The 15468-nt window shown below is 36.6% G+C and overlaps 1 protein-coding gene across 1 annotated transcript; it reads right to left on the minus strand.

Annotated features, from left to right (window-relative positions):
- Positions 1 to 9874: 9874 nt before the first annotated feature.
- On the minus strand, positions 9875 to 12203 carry LOC104084745 (beta-carotene hydroxylase 2, chloroplastic-like). Its single transcript, XM_009588694.4, has 7 exons — positions 11639 to 12203; positions 11485 to 11544; positions 11053 to 11124; positions 10767 to 10901; positions 10530 to 10655; positions 10178 to 10234; positions 9875 to 10011 (listed from the first exon to the last, which is right to left on the minus strand). Exons 1-7 carry the CDS (start codon positions 12029 to 12031, stop codon positions 9931 to 9933), a joined length of 924 nt encoding a protein of 307 aa, XP_009586989.2. The 5' UTR covers positions 12032 to 12203; the 3' UTR covers positions 9875 to 9930.
- Between the last annotated feature and the right edge of the window lie 3265 nt (positions 12204 to 15468).

The raw sequence follows: 15468 nt of genomic DNA on the forward strand, positions 1-15468 counted from the left end.
AAGTCCCCGGCAACGGCGCCAAAAACTTGTTGCGACCAAACACACTCACGCAAGTATACGCGGTCGTCAAGTAATAAAGTGACTCAAAGTCGGATGTCGAACCCACGAGGACTTATGATTAACTATTAACTAAATTAGCCTATCTTAATTATCTAAACAAGAATTAAATCTAAAAATATTTTATTCCAACTAATTAAATAAGAAAAATATAAATAATAGACTTTGAACAGAGAAAGAGCAGATTTTAATGATATCAATGTAATGAAAACGATCTAGGGTTATGGGCTATCTAACAATCCTATTGTTTTCTTCAATTGAATTGACCGACTAATTTATCTAGCTTATTGGTTGATAGGGTTAATATTGCTCATAAGAATCTGTCGAGTTCTTACTCGCCTATTCAAGCTAACCTAACGCCTATATGTCTATGGAGTTAGAATCAACAAGAACGCATTTATAATTCCTGTAAATCAACCAAGCAAGGCAATTAGGTATATGTCTATCCTAACCACGAATCCGTTCCCCGATGCCCGAGTTCAAGAACTTGCCCTACTCAATCCTATATGCAATATAGAATTCCCACTTTCGAGTTCAATTCTAGATTCGTAGATAATATTCAATTGGTGATCAAGCAATTAAATAATTAAGTGCAAGATTGAATAAATAAACTAATATGATAAATCAAGAAGTCAAAATCAATATCCGAATAACAATAGTCATGAAAGAACCACAACCCTAGAACGTGAAGTTTAGCTCCACATAGACATGGTAGCCAAACAACAAATCATACAAAGAAACATAAAAATTACTAAGTTTGGTGGGAGAAAGATGAAACTTGATGAATTCCGGCCTCCACAGCTTTGTCGTGGCTTTTTCCCTCTTCCCAATCTGTTAGATAACCTAAAAGAGGCCTTTTTGGCTTATATATTGCGTACAAAAGTCGTGGGCCAAAGCTCTCCTATTCCTAGTCCAAATCGGCTTCAGGGATTGATGCTAAGGTGGATGCGACGCATCCACCTTGTCCTCCATTTCAATTTTTGCCTGCGAAGGTGGATGCGACGCATCCAGCCTTCTCTTCTACTTCCCAGTTTCGCATGCGATGGCAGACGCGATGGCCCAACTTCACTGCTAAGGTTGCATGCATGATGATGTTTTCCTAGGTTGGATGCGACGCATCCAACCCTTCTTCCTCTAGCTAAACCACCTTTTCTTCATATTTTGCACTCCGAACACCTTAAATCGTCACACATAACTTAATTAGTCATCAAACCAATAATTACACCATGTTGGGTGTTTTAAAGATTAAATAACATCAAAAAGTGGTTAAAGCATGGGCAAAGTAACATCAACACATATCGAAATATGCCAAACATCACAACATAAAGTAGAATAAACTATAAAGGGAGTATAAATTTATTTGTCAAATGAAATACTAAGCCTCTAGTCAATTGATTCATTGAATCTTTTGTCCTCTTCTAAAAGTAAGTAAGAAAAGAAGTAAAGAGGAAAAGAAGTAAAGAATGCCTTTCGGTTCCGTGATCTGGTCGGCATCAACATAGCACAAAGGCATAATAAGAGTCGGTTTTGTAGCTTATTATAAATGTAAATTCTAGTTATGTAGCTTTTTTAAAAAAACTGAGATTTCTAAAAATAACACACAAAAAAATCAGTAAATTAAACATAAAAAGTTTTGTATGATCATTTATTTATTCAAATTGAAATTAGTCCTGAGGGTTGATTTCCGTCGTTATTCATAAAATTAAGGAGGCACCAGTACTACAGATAATAACGTTAATTCTAATTGTATTGTGGTCCACTCCTACTATATTGTTTTCCTTTGAACTGTACTATTGGACCTAACAACGCGGGATGTTGTCTATATTGGTAACAATAGGTTCGTCATACTACACCTCGCACTTGATCGGTTGGGCATCTCAATCAAATCAACCATTAACCAGTAGGGGGACTTTTGGGATTTGATTGTTGTTTAGATAAATGTAGCTCTCGTATCAAAACAACACTTGGCATGAAGATAAATGGATAATCGATAGATGTGGGAAGACCATTATCAAAACTCGCTTGAGTTGACAAAAGTTGAATTGATTTTTTTCCCCTTTTTCCTATGCAGATATATTTGGACCGTCCACCTAGAATATTGGGGCAACACTGGCTATTATTGAGTGGGTTTTTATCCCTTTTGTTAATGTTTATTAAAGTTACTCAATAGGATGGCATGGAATTGTTTTCTATCATTCCATTTGAAAAGAATTACGTATTTCTTGTAACGCATGAAACCGCTACAGAGAAATAAAGAAAAGTGAAAGATGAGATTGAATAGGCGAGGTAATCATAATAGAAAGAATTTCCACTGCTTGATTGGAGAAGACATTATATTCGAATGGCCATTCCTTTTGCAACACTCATAAAAGAAAAAGAAAAAAAAAGGAAGTAGCATAAGAGAATGGGGATAATCTTGATTCCCTTTTTTTTTTTTTTTCCCAAATAATTTTTTAAATCACTTTCATAAGCTCCTCATTTTTTTTTTCTTTGGTGACTCACCTGTAACCTTAAAAAGGAAAATGAAGGAAACTTACTTGTACTTGAACAATCCTTCCAACAGATTCACTAATTTATATCAACTTTTAGTTACTATATTTTTCGTTCTTTGAATGGTTTGGTTGTAGACGATCTAATTAAATATTATCTTTTCAATCTCACACACGAATTGACTGTTGAGGTTTTATTTTTAAGATGTAATATTCTTAAAATAAGGGTGAATGGGAAATGGAGGAAAAATAAAATTTTGAGTAAAATTTTAAGTTTCCCTCTTAACAATGAGACATTGTCCCATATTGGAAGTGGAAGACATTTTTGGTGGGTATATATATAATTGCTCTTCTTGTAGCTCTTAAAAAGTTAAGAAGAAAGTCAAATGATCGATTGATTGATTAATTTTTTGGACCAAATTTATTTGTTAATAGTAAATATTAACGTAAGATTATCCGTATTTGTAAACGGATATTTTCCAATCCGTGTATTGATAATTTGGCAGCCGGATAATGGTCTTCCCACCATGAAGTGCTTGCTCCACAAATATGAAGTGCTTGCTCCACAAATATGTAATGCTTGATCCACCATGAAGGGTGGACGTTTGGTCTTGCACTCCTTCTTGGCTGCTATATATATGAGCAGCAAATGTTGAAAGATACCAAAAACTCAACATACAATTCGCTCAACAAATTGGCTATACATTGCATTCCTTCCTCTCAGAACTTCCATACGTTTTTCTGAGTATATACTCCTTCGTTCTGCATTGTTTTTAACTTCAAACAAAGCAACTGTAAGTGTGATTTGCTACCGAACTTTGTGTTCGCCGAAACACTGGGGTTTGAAGTACCGCTACACCAGTGTGTTATTCGTTCTATCCTGGGAGGAAATAATCCATTACCTTGGGTACTAGGAGGGGATTAAATTCCTTAAGGAAACACTGTGAATTCAGTGGGCTCGAATTTATTATTATTGTTTCATTACGTTAACTTATATTTTGCAGAATTAATATTTACAAATACAGCAATATTGACCGGGAATAACAATCTTAAGGAATTTAATATTTATTTCTGTACTTGTGTTATTCTTATTATTCTGCAAACTAAAACCTTTGTGGTTTGTGTACTCCCGTTTTGGAGAGTTAAGCCTTCGTGGCGTTTTGTTGGATATTAAAATCTACGTGATTTTTACTCCAGTTTGAAAACGTGTATTAAACGTTTGTTTGTGTCATTCTTTTACAGAAAAGATGATGACTGAAAACGAAAACCAAGCTGTTCCGATGGCGACTGCCAACGCAACGACAAGCCGAACACCGGCGTTGGCACCGGCAGAAAAACCCGGAAAATTTTCCGGGATTGATTTCAAACGCTGGCAGCAGAAGATGTTCTTCTACTTAACTACGTTATGTCTACAGAAGTTCATCAAGGAAGATGTTCCTGATCTGCCGGATAAAACTCCAGATAATGAACGCTTTCTCGTGATTGAAGCGTGGAAGCATTCTGATTTTTTATGCAAGAATTATATTCTTAGCGGACTGGATGATAATCTGTATAATGTATACAGTAGCATGGAGACATCCAAAGAATTGTGGAATGCGCTTGAAAAGAAATATAAGACTGAAGATGCCGGGATGAAGAAATTCGTTGCCGCAAAATTTTTGGACTACAAAATGATAGATAGCAAGTCTGTTATTACTCAAGTCCAGGAATTGCAAGTGATTATTCATGATCTACTTGCTGAAGGTCTTATAATAAACGAAGCATTCCAAGTAGCAGCAATGATTGAGAAGTTGCCTCCGTTGTGGAAGGACTTCAAAAATTATTTGAAACACAAACGAAAGAAAATGTCCCTTGAAGATCTCATTGTTCGGTTGAGAATCGAAGAGGACAATAAAGCTGCTGAAAGGAGAGGCTGTGGAAATTCAACAATAATGGGAGCAAATATTGTTGAAGCTAACAAAAAGAGGAAGAAGGCTTCTGGTCCGAAATACAACCCAAGCAAGAAGCGGTTCAGTGGAAACTGCTACAACTGTGGGAAAACCGGACACAAATCTACGGAGTATCGTGCTCCGAAGAAAGACAAGAAAAGGGGTCAAGCAAACATGGTAGTAAACCATGATGATGTTGATAACTTGTGTGCCATGCTCTCTGAATGTAACTTGGTGGGAAATCCTAAACTGTGGTGGTTTGATTCAGGAGCCACTCGCCATGTTTGTGCAGTTAGAGAGGCTTTTGCTACCTATGCTCTTGCTGAACCCGGAGAGACAGTTTATATGGGAAATGCTTCAACAGCAAAAGTTGAAGGATATGGGAAGGTATTTCTAAAAATGACTTCTGGCAAGGTCATGACTTTGAACAATGTCCTTCATGTTCCCGAAATGAGAAAGAATTTAGTCTCTACTGGACTTCTTGTTAAGCACGGTTTTAAGTGCATTTTTGTATCCAACAAGGTTGTAATTAGTAAGAATGGAATATTTGTGGGAAAAGGTTACCTCACCGAGGGCCTTTTCAATCTAAATGTAATGGTTGTTGAAAATAATAATAATATTTCAGCTTCTTCTTACTTACTTGAGTCAAATGATTTATGGCATGTACGTTTGGGTCATGTCAATTATAAAACCTTGCGGAAAATGATTAACTTGGAAGTACTGCCCAAGTTTGAATGCGAAAAATCAAAATGTCAAATATGTGTGGAATGTAAGTATGTTAAACATCCTTATAAGTCAGTTGAAAGGAATTCAAATCCTTTAGACTTAATTCACACAGATATTTGTGACATGAAGTCAATACCATCTCGCGGTGGAAAGAAGTATTTCATAACTTTTATTGATGATGGTACTCGATATTGCTATGTTTACTTACTGAATAGTAAAGATGAAGCAATAGACGCATTCAGGCAATACAAAAATGAAGTTGAAACGCAACTTAACAAGAAAGTAAAAATGATAAGAAGTGATAGGGGTGGTGAATATGAATCTCCTTTTGAAGAAATATGTTTAGAATATGGAATTATTCATCAAACAACAGCCCCTTACACGCCCCAATCTAATGGGATTGCGGAAAGAAAGAATCGCACATTAAAGGAGATGATGAATGCGTTGTTGATAAGTTCTGGTTTGCCACAGAACTTGTGGGGGGAAGCCATTCTTACGGCTAATCGAATATTAAATCGAGTGCCCCATAGCAAAACACAATCCATTCCTTATGAACAATGGAAAGGAAGGAAGCCCAACTTGAATTATTTTAAAGTGTGGGGGTGTTTGGCAAAAGTGCAAGTTCCTAAACCCAAAAGGGTAAAGATAGGACCGAAAACCGTTGACTGTTTTCATAGGATATGCGACAAATAGTAAAGCATATCGATTTCTGGTTCATAAATCAAAAAATCCCGACATTCATAATAATATGGTTATAGAATCAGATAATGCTGAGTTTTTTGAAAATATATATCCGTATAAAAAGGAATGTGAGTCGTTTGGTGAAGGATCTAAATGACCTCGGGAAGAAACAAAAGAAAGTACATGTAATCAGGAGAATCCAAGACGTAGTAAACGTCAAAGAACGTCTACTTCATTTGGACCAGATTTTTGTGACTTTCTTATTAGAGAATGAGCCTCAAACATTTAAAGAAGCTATGACTTCTTCGGAATCATTGTTTTGGAAAGAGGCAGTCAATAGTGAAATAGAATCCATATTGAACAACCATACATGGGAATTGGTTGATCTTCCTCCTGGAAATAAACCTTTGGGTTCTAAATGGATTTTTAAGAGAAAAATCAAAGATGATGGCACTATTGATAAATTCAAGGCAAGGCTCGTAGTCAAAGGGTATAGACAACGAGAAGGTCTAGACTACTTTGATACATACTCTCCAGTTACAAGAATTACGTCCATACGGATGTTAGTAGCATTAGCTGCAGTGTATGGTCTTGAAATTCATCAAATGGATGTTAAGACGGCCTTCTTAAATGGAGAGTTGGAGGAAGAAATTTACATGGAACAACCTGAAGGGTTTGTGGTTCCAGGTAAAGAAAAGAAGGTATGTAGACTTGTTAAGTCTCTTTACGGACTAAAACAAGCACCCAAACAATGGCATGCGAAATTTGACCAAACAATGTTGTCAAATGGTTTTAAGATAAATGAATGTGATAAATGCGTGTACATTAAAAATGTTCCAAATCACATAGTCATTGTTTGCCTATATGTGGATGATATGTTGATAATGAGTAATGACATTGCCAACATAAATGCTACTAAGCGTATGCTCAATAGCAAGTTTGATATGAAAGACTTGGGAGTTGCTGATTTAATTCTGGGAATTAAGATCAATAAGACTCCTCAAGGTCTGGCATTGTCACAATCTCATTATATTAAGACAGTACTTGAAAAATTCAAGCACTTGGGCTTTAAAGTTGCAAAGACTCCAATTGACGTGAATCTTGCATTAGCAAAGAACAAAGGCCAAAGCATATCACAATTGGATTATGCTCGTGTATTGGGATGCTTAATGTATATCATGAATTGTACATGACCAGACATAGCTTGTGCTATAAGTAAACTGAGTCGATATACGAGCAATCCAGGCCAATCTCATTGGATGGCAATGAAACGAGTTTTGGGATATTTAGAACATACCCAGAACTTTGAATTGCACTACAGTAATTTCCCTGCGGTGATTGAGGGATACTGTGATGCAAATTGGATCACCGGTTCAACTGATTCTAAGTCCACGAGTGGATATGTATTCACTATTGGTGGAGGAGCGGTATCTTGGAAGTCGTCCAAACAAACATGTATTGCCCGCTCTACAATGGAAGCTGAATTCATAGCCTTAGATAAAGCCGGTGAAGAAGCTGAATGGCTCCGGAATTTCTTGGAAGACATTCCATTTTGGCCCAAACCGTTGGCACCAATATGCATACATTGTGATAGTCAAGCGGCAATTGGAAGGGCTGGGAGCGTCATGTATAACGGTAAATCTCGTCATATACGACGAAGACATAAAACCGTTAGGCAATTACTCTCTAGAGGAATTATCACAATTGACTATGTAAAGTCAAGTGATAATGTGTCGGATCCACTTACAAAAGGCCTAACTAGAGAGGTAGTTGAGAAATCATCAAGGGGAATGGGGCTATGGCCGAGAACAAGTCATTGTGGCGGTAACTCTACCTAGAAGACTGGAGATCCCAAGATCTAGGTTCAAAGAGATCAAACAAAGTCATTAATGACGGTTCAACATTGTCAAATAAAATTTTAGTCCATTCTCGTGATGAGACAATGTTCAGTACCAAGGATAAAGCATTAAGGCTTTTTAATGATTTCTAAATTTGATACGGGGTATATCAAATAGTGTATCTACAGGATGACACGTTTAGGAATCACCTATTTAAGTGTGAAGTGTGAGCCGCTTCAAGGAGAACTTTGTAAGGCCAGTTCTCTACGCACTTATGAAACCAGGCGGTGTTCATGGCTGAAACGAACACAACAATGAGAACCAAAGACGGTTAAGGGTTGATTGTGTGACTTATGGTTGTCTAGGTATACACCAAAGATCGACGGTTCAAAGATATCAAATCTACCGATTGACCGAGTATATCCGACATAAGTTTACTACGGAAAGTTTAAAGGGAAACCTACTTATCCAGATGCAATTAATCCTTGCTTGTAAATCACACAGTTTTTTCATGCATACTTCCGTGATATAGCCATTCCCCATTCATGTGGGGGATTGTTGAGGTTTTATTTTTAAGATGTAATATTCTTAAAATAAGGGTGAATGGGAAATGGAGGGAAAATAAAATTTTGAGTAAAATTTTAAGTTTCCCCCTCTTAACAATGAGACATTGTCCCATATTGGAAGTGGAAGACATTTTTGGTGGGTATATATATAATTGCTCTTCTTGTAGCTCTTAAAGAGTTAAGAAGAAAGCAAGCCTCGCGCCGTCGTCGTCGTCGCTCGCTCGGCTCGGCTTCGGCTACGGCTACGGCTACGGCTTCGGCTTCGGATTCGGATTCGGATTCGGATTCGGATTCGGATTTGGATTTGGTCAAATGATCGATTGATTGATTAATTTTTTGGACCAAATTTATTTGTTAATAGTAAATATTAACGTAAGATTATCCGTATTTGTAAACGGATATTTTCCAATCCGTGTATTGATAATTTGGCAGCCGGATAATGGTCTTCCCACCATGAAGTGCTTGCTCCACAAATATGAAGTGCTTGCTCCACAAATATGTAATGCTTGATCCACCATGAAGGGTGGACGTTTGGTCTTGCACTCCTTCTTGGCTGCTATATATATGAGCAGCAAATGTTGAAGAAATACACTCAACATACAATTCGCTCAACAAATTGGCTATACATTGCATTCCTTCCTCTCAGAACTTCCATACGTTTTTCTGAGTATATACTCCTTCGTTCTGCATTGTTTTTAACTTCAAACAAAGCAACTGTAAGTGTGATTTGCTACCGAACTTTGTGTTCGCCGAAACACTGGGGTTTGAAGTACCGCTACACCAGTGTGTTATTCGTTCTATCCTGGGAGGAAATAATCCATTACCTTGGGTACTAGGAGGGGATTAAATTCCTTAAGGAAACACTGTGAATTCAGTGGGCTCGAATTTATTATTATTGTTTCATTACGTTAACTTATATTTTGCAGAATTAATATTTACAAATACAGCAATATTGACCGGGAATAACAATCTTAAGGAATTTAATATTTATTTCTGTACTTGTGTTATTCTTATTATTCTGCAAACTAAAACCTTTGTGGTTTGTGTACTCCCGTTTTGGAGAGTTAAGCCTTCGTGGCGTTTTGTTGGATATTAAAATCTACGTGATTTTTACTCCAGTTTGAAAACGTGTATTAAACGTTTGTTTGTGTCATTCTTTTACAGAAAAGATGATGACTGAAAACGAAAACCAAGCTGTTCCGATGGCGACTGCCAACGCAACGACAAGCCGAACACCGGCGTTGGCACCGGCAGAAAAACCCGGAAAATTTTCCGGGATTGATTTCAAACGCTGGCAGCAGAAGATGTTCTTCTACTTAACTACGTTATGTCTACAGAAGTTCATCAAGGAAGATGTTCCTGATCTGCCGGATAAAACTCCAGATAATGAACGCTTTCTCGTGATTGAAGCGTGGAAGCATTCTGATTTTTTATGCAAGAATTATATTCTTAGCGGACTGGATGATAATCTGTATAATGTATACAGTAGCATGGAGACATCCAAAGAATTGTGGAATGCACTTGAAAAGAAATATAAGACTGAAGATGCCGGGATGAAGAAATTCGTTGCCGCAAAATTTCTGGACTACAAAATGATAGATAGCAAGTCTGTTATTACTCAAGTCCAGGAATTGCAAGTGATTATTCATGATCTACTTGCTGAAGTTTTAGTCCTTCGGTTGACTTCCTTTTCCAACTCCTCATTTCCTCCTACTTCTTCCAATTCCTGCACCAATAACCAATCAATCTACAGTAAGCCTCTTTTAACCATTTAATTCCGAATTATGTTAATGTCTAACTGAATAAAGAAGAAGAATAAGAAATATTTATTAACACTATAGACTAAAATTCTTTTGAAGGGAAGTTAAAAGAGAGGAAGAGAGAGTAGGCACCTTAGGTCCTAGGAACAAGCCATATGGGACACCATTAAATTTCTCCGAGTGATGAAGCTGAAATCCCAGACATCAAAATTAAAGAAGATCAACTGACCAGTCAATTTAATATTTATCTAATGAAGCCACGGTGCTAAGTGTGATTAAATTACGATTAAGGATTATATATTAACGAAAAACTATTTTATCCTTAATTATATCTTAAGCTATAATCTTTCTTTATTGAATATTTTGTCTATTTACGTGTCATCTCAATCTTAAAAAACAATTACTACTAAAATAACATATAATTTGAAACATCTATTTCTTATAATCACAACAATAATTTGAGATACAACCCAAAGAACTTTACCTGGTGAGCTGCAGCTATCCTACGAAAATAAGGTACATTGGCAATGGGCCCCACTGGGAATCTCTTGTGAACTAATCCATCGTGAACGAACATGTAAGCCATCCCGAATACTGTGATCCCCAGTCCCTGCATTTATAAGAACATATTTTGTTTTTTAACATTTCACTAATAAAAAAATTTGACTACTTTATACCTAATTAGTCTCTCTTAATCAAGAATTAATTAGTGAGACCATACCGCGCCGAAACAGAGTCCAGGGATGAGGCCTTTATTGAAGAAGCCGTAGGCAAGAAGAGCAATGGCTGGAACAGCGTTTGTTATGGCAAAAACATCGTTCAGCTCGAATGCTCCTTCTCTTGGTTTATGGTGTGACTGCAAATTAAATACATTATTTAAAACATCTCATAGTCAATATTTGGTTGCCGGTGAAAAACATGACAAGAATCTTGATTTTCCTAGAAAACAAATCAAGTACAATAATCAAAATAATTAGTGTCTAATAATTTAGTGCAAATTTGCAAACCTCGTGCATGTGCCATAATGAATCATGCCATAACGCTCTATGTGCCCATATCGCCCAAAACTCCATTCCTACCTGAAATCACCGCACAACATTCAATTTCAGCAATCAGCTTATAATAATCAGAAATTTCACTGTTTGTTTAGCCGTGATTATAAGATAGTACTTTCTCCGGTTCACAATAAGTGACTATTTTAATTTTTTTCTTTTTAGTCCAAAATATGTATCCATTTACGTAATCAAGAAGAATTAATTTTCTTTTCAAAATTTGTCCTTATTTACATATTTTAATGTATCAAGGTAACAATTAATTAAGATTAATTTAGTAAATACATATTTTTTTTCTTTAGGAGTTAGTATTTCCCGTGCCAAATATAAAATACTAAACTTATCGTGGACCGGAGAGAGTATTGGATATGAAAAAGTTGAACTTACAGCAGCGCCAAACGAGAGAGCAAATGTACCGAACATTTCAGAAAAAGACACTTCTCCGCCCTATATCATAAAATTTTGAGAAAAAAGGTTAATGCAACCAACAAAGAGCTAAAAAATTAAGCTGGAGAAGAAGAACAGAGTGATTAATTGGTACCTCCATTTGCCAAGAGAATCTGTAATAAATCGCCAAAACAGCCATAGAAGTAATCCCTAAACTAGACATCACAGCTGCCACAAGATAAGTAAACCTCTCCGATCTTTTCCTAGCCAATTTTTCCGCCAGCCTGGCAGCTGAACTCTGCTCCTCAATTTTTACTTCTATCTCTTTTGCTTCAATAATCTCACTTTGGGTATTCAATTTCTCATTCTCCAGCACAAAACAAACCGTCAACTTTGGCTTTCTTCGACACCGCAGATTAATTTCGCCAAAGTTGCGAGTTAACGGAGAGAAGAACAAAACTGGTGGGCTTGTTGAGGTAGGTTTTGGGCCAAGAACTGGGTTGTGCTTGAAACAAATGGTTGGGGAGCTAGCAGATCCGGCAGCCATGGGCGGTGGAGGTCAATGTCGGTATAAAAGCTTAGAGAGAAAGCGAGAGTGGGGCGGACCTATAGAGGTAGAGAGGACAATATAAGGTGACAAGTTGTAAGTAGCACTGAAATTTTTGGAAGGGGAAGGGGGCAGGTTAAGTGAAGGAATTAAGAGGATTTGTGGACAGCTTGTGGACTGCTTGTGGAAAGCTGTATAAATACAATGCTATAGGTACGTTGTTCAACGTGTTGGCACACGTTGCTCTCTTTGGGCATTTCCCCTTATGCAGGGTTTGCACTGGGGGTCCTCCTAACTAACTTCTGCTTCAGTTTATGGTCCTCGCTTTGACGAATACTACATGATTGCCACTTTTTTTTTAAAAACATTTTATTTTATATGGAGGACGGAAAAGGAAAAGAAGTATTTAAAATCTATTTTACCTAGTTATACTATAATAGAAACTTATCCACCATATTTATTTAGGTTCCTACTTAATTACATTCTATATCTATATTTATCATTTATGTAAAAATTCATAAAAAAGAAGAAAATAGAAGATTCCCTAAATTTAGCATCTCATTCTCTCTCCTTCACCAACATCTCTCCTAAAAATTCGAATTTCATCTATTTTTCAAAAGAGTTCATGATCACGCCCAACTTTAATCCTAAAAAGGATAAGCGATCACTGCAAATATAATCTGATCTAAAAGTCCGGAGTCGAATCCCACAGAGAACTAAGGCTTCGCTATAATTGTTAAGTATCACTAAGAAGACAAGTTCGAACAATTTCTAAGTTATAACTATTAAGATTCTTATGTCTAACTAATTAACTAACAAATTAAAGTAGTAAATTAACAGCTAGAGATACTAAGGGTTGGAGACAAGATTAAGGAGATCTAGAGTTATGATTTCCCCAATTGTCGGAATCTTTCCGGCTATATCTTCTATAATTTCGCCGAATTATTCTCTACCGATCGTGAATACTTCAGGTGTCGTAGTTCTCTCTCGAGCAACTACGATAATTTACTAGACATATTCTCTCGAACTACGCTAGCTGACACTAATTCACCGCTCACTACGATCGTGCCAAGGTTTTGTTATCTCTAATCCCGCCTTTAAACCCTCTGTATTGATCTCTCACATACGTTGGGAGTGATGTTGTTCAACAACTACCTAAATGCGTACCCTCTCTCAAGCAATACACACAAAATAGGCACAATTAATTGATGGCCATTCAATCAACAACAACAAACACGTAGTTGAACAAGTAGCAAAATTTAACGGCTCAACTATATAAAAATATAACAAGAATTTGTCCTACAAAAGGTTCCATCAAAATCTTAGTTAACAAATTAGCTATTCATAACCATGCTAACAATTATGATAATAATTGAAAGCATTAAAATACAGATTAAGGAAGAACGGAAGAGAAAACTCTTATGATTTGTTGCTTCCAAGTGTTTCTGTAGTCTTCTTAGCTCTCCAATAATGTCTTCCTCTAAAAACTAAGTTTAGGAGGTATTTTTAAGGTAGGGTTGAGGTCAACATGTCCAAACATAATAAGAAAATAAAAGTGTCTCGGATAGCATCGTTGGTGCGGACATTGTCAGAGGCACTAATATTACTCCGCGAGGCACTGTTAGAGGCGCCAATGACAGTGCCCTGGACAAGGCCTTGCACTGTCTATGGCCATGACTTTTCATTGCCTTGCACGTCTTCTTTTATTTCTCCATTTTATATCTCTAAGGTACCATTTCGTGCAACTTTTCTCCACTTCATGTCCAAGCATTCCTACACGTGAAATAAGTTTTATTAAGCTCAATTGTCGCACAAATTAGCATCCAAACAACAAGTAGGGTAAATAACGTCAAAATATATGAAATTATAGCATGACATCAGTTCACATCTCATTCCCTCTCCCTCATACTTATCATTGAAAATATGTACTTCTCTCACAATGTCAACGAAAATAGGTATTTGACGATCAAAAATTTGAGAAATCTGGTTGAGTGACCTTCTTAGTGTTATAGGCATAGTTAAGTGACTTTGGTGTTACAAAGGAAAGAAAGATGACTTTACTAGATAATTTCGGATAGTTAAGTGACCATTTAAGTAATTGACTCACTGAATAACAAAATCAAGTTTATTGCGTGTTGATGTAGTATGCCTATTATTGTTTTCAAAATCCTTCATTAATTGATGTATTTTGGTAAAATGACACCATCGAACTTGTAGAAATTACACCAGGTAGCAATTCTAAAGGAATGCTATTTAGAAATTAGTCAATGTTTCTTGAATTTCAGTATTCCAGTTCAATTTTTTGTGACAAAAATATCTTAAGTAAAAATTTTTAGATCAAAATTTTATGACAAAATAAGTACTAACTAATCTCTAAATAACATCCCTAAGAATGACTATCTGTGCACCTACCCTAAGGCTGTCCTACGGGCCGTCCCGTCCCGCATCCCGCGTCCCGTCCCACTTAATTCTAAATGGGATGGGCCCATGTTAAACGGGACACGAGATGGGACGGGATGGCCATTTCGTCCCTTTTGTCCTGTCCTATCCCGTCCCGTCCCACTTAATTCTAAATGGGATGGGCCCATGTTAAACGGGACACAGGATGGGACGGGATGGCCATTTCATCCCGTTTGTCCGTCCTGTCCCGTTCTGTCCCACTTAATTCTAAACGGGACAGGCCCATGTTAAACGGGACATGGGATGGGACGGGATGTCCGTTTCATCCCGTTTGTCCCGTCTCGTTTCTTATCGTCCCGTCCTGTCCCGTCCCTTCCCGCCTGTTCCTGTCCTATGTTTTTTTTTTGAATTCTAGCCGTTGGGCAACGACTCCAATTGTAAAAATAGCCGTTCCCAACAGCCAAAAACGGCTATAATTGGCCTCTACCTCTCACCCCTCCCCCCCCAAAAAAAATACCCCTACCCCCCTAAACTTTTAATATAATCCCTAAGTTTATTAAGTTACACTTTGGCCCTATTTTCTCCTATAAATACCCCATTCTTCTTCATTTTTTCCCACAAAAATCAATCATTCTCTCTCAAACCTCTTACATTCTATCTATATTATTCTCTCAATTTTCTCACTATCAACTATCAAGTGATAAGTTTCAAGTATTTGGACAAATATTTGGAGCAACTTTCAAGTTTCAAATTAATTCGTCAAGTATTTGGAGCAATATTTTGGGTAATTTCTTTAAGTTTTAATATTTAATCACGGTGCACTCGTTCCATATCCTAATTTTAATATATAATTTTTGCGTATCATTTTAATGCTTAATTTTTGTGTTTACTTTACGTGTTCTATTTTCGTAGTTAATTTGTGTGTTTAAATTTTGGGTTAACTTTTTTTAATTTAATTTCATATTTAAATTATGACACCTAAAAATATATTTGGCTTTAAAAAAACTAGTAAAGGTGAAAGTAGTAATAATTCTAAT

Source organism: Nicotiana tomentosiformis, chromosome 3 (genome assembly GCF_000390325.3).
Source record: "Nicotiana tomentosiformis chromosome 3, ASM39032v3, whole genome shotgun sequence".
In the NCBI taxonomy this organism is placed as follows: domain Eukaryota; kingdom Viridiplantae; phylum Streptophyta; class Magnoliopsida; order Solanales; family Solanaceae; genus Nicotiana; species Nicotiana tomentosiformis.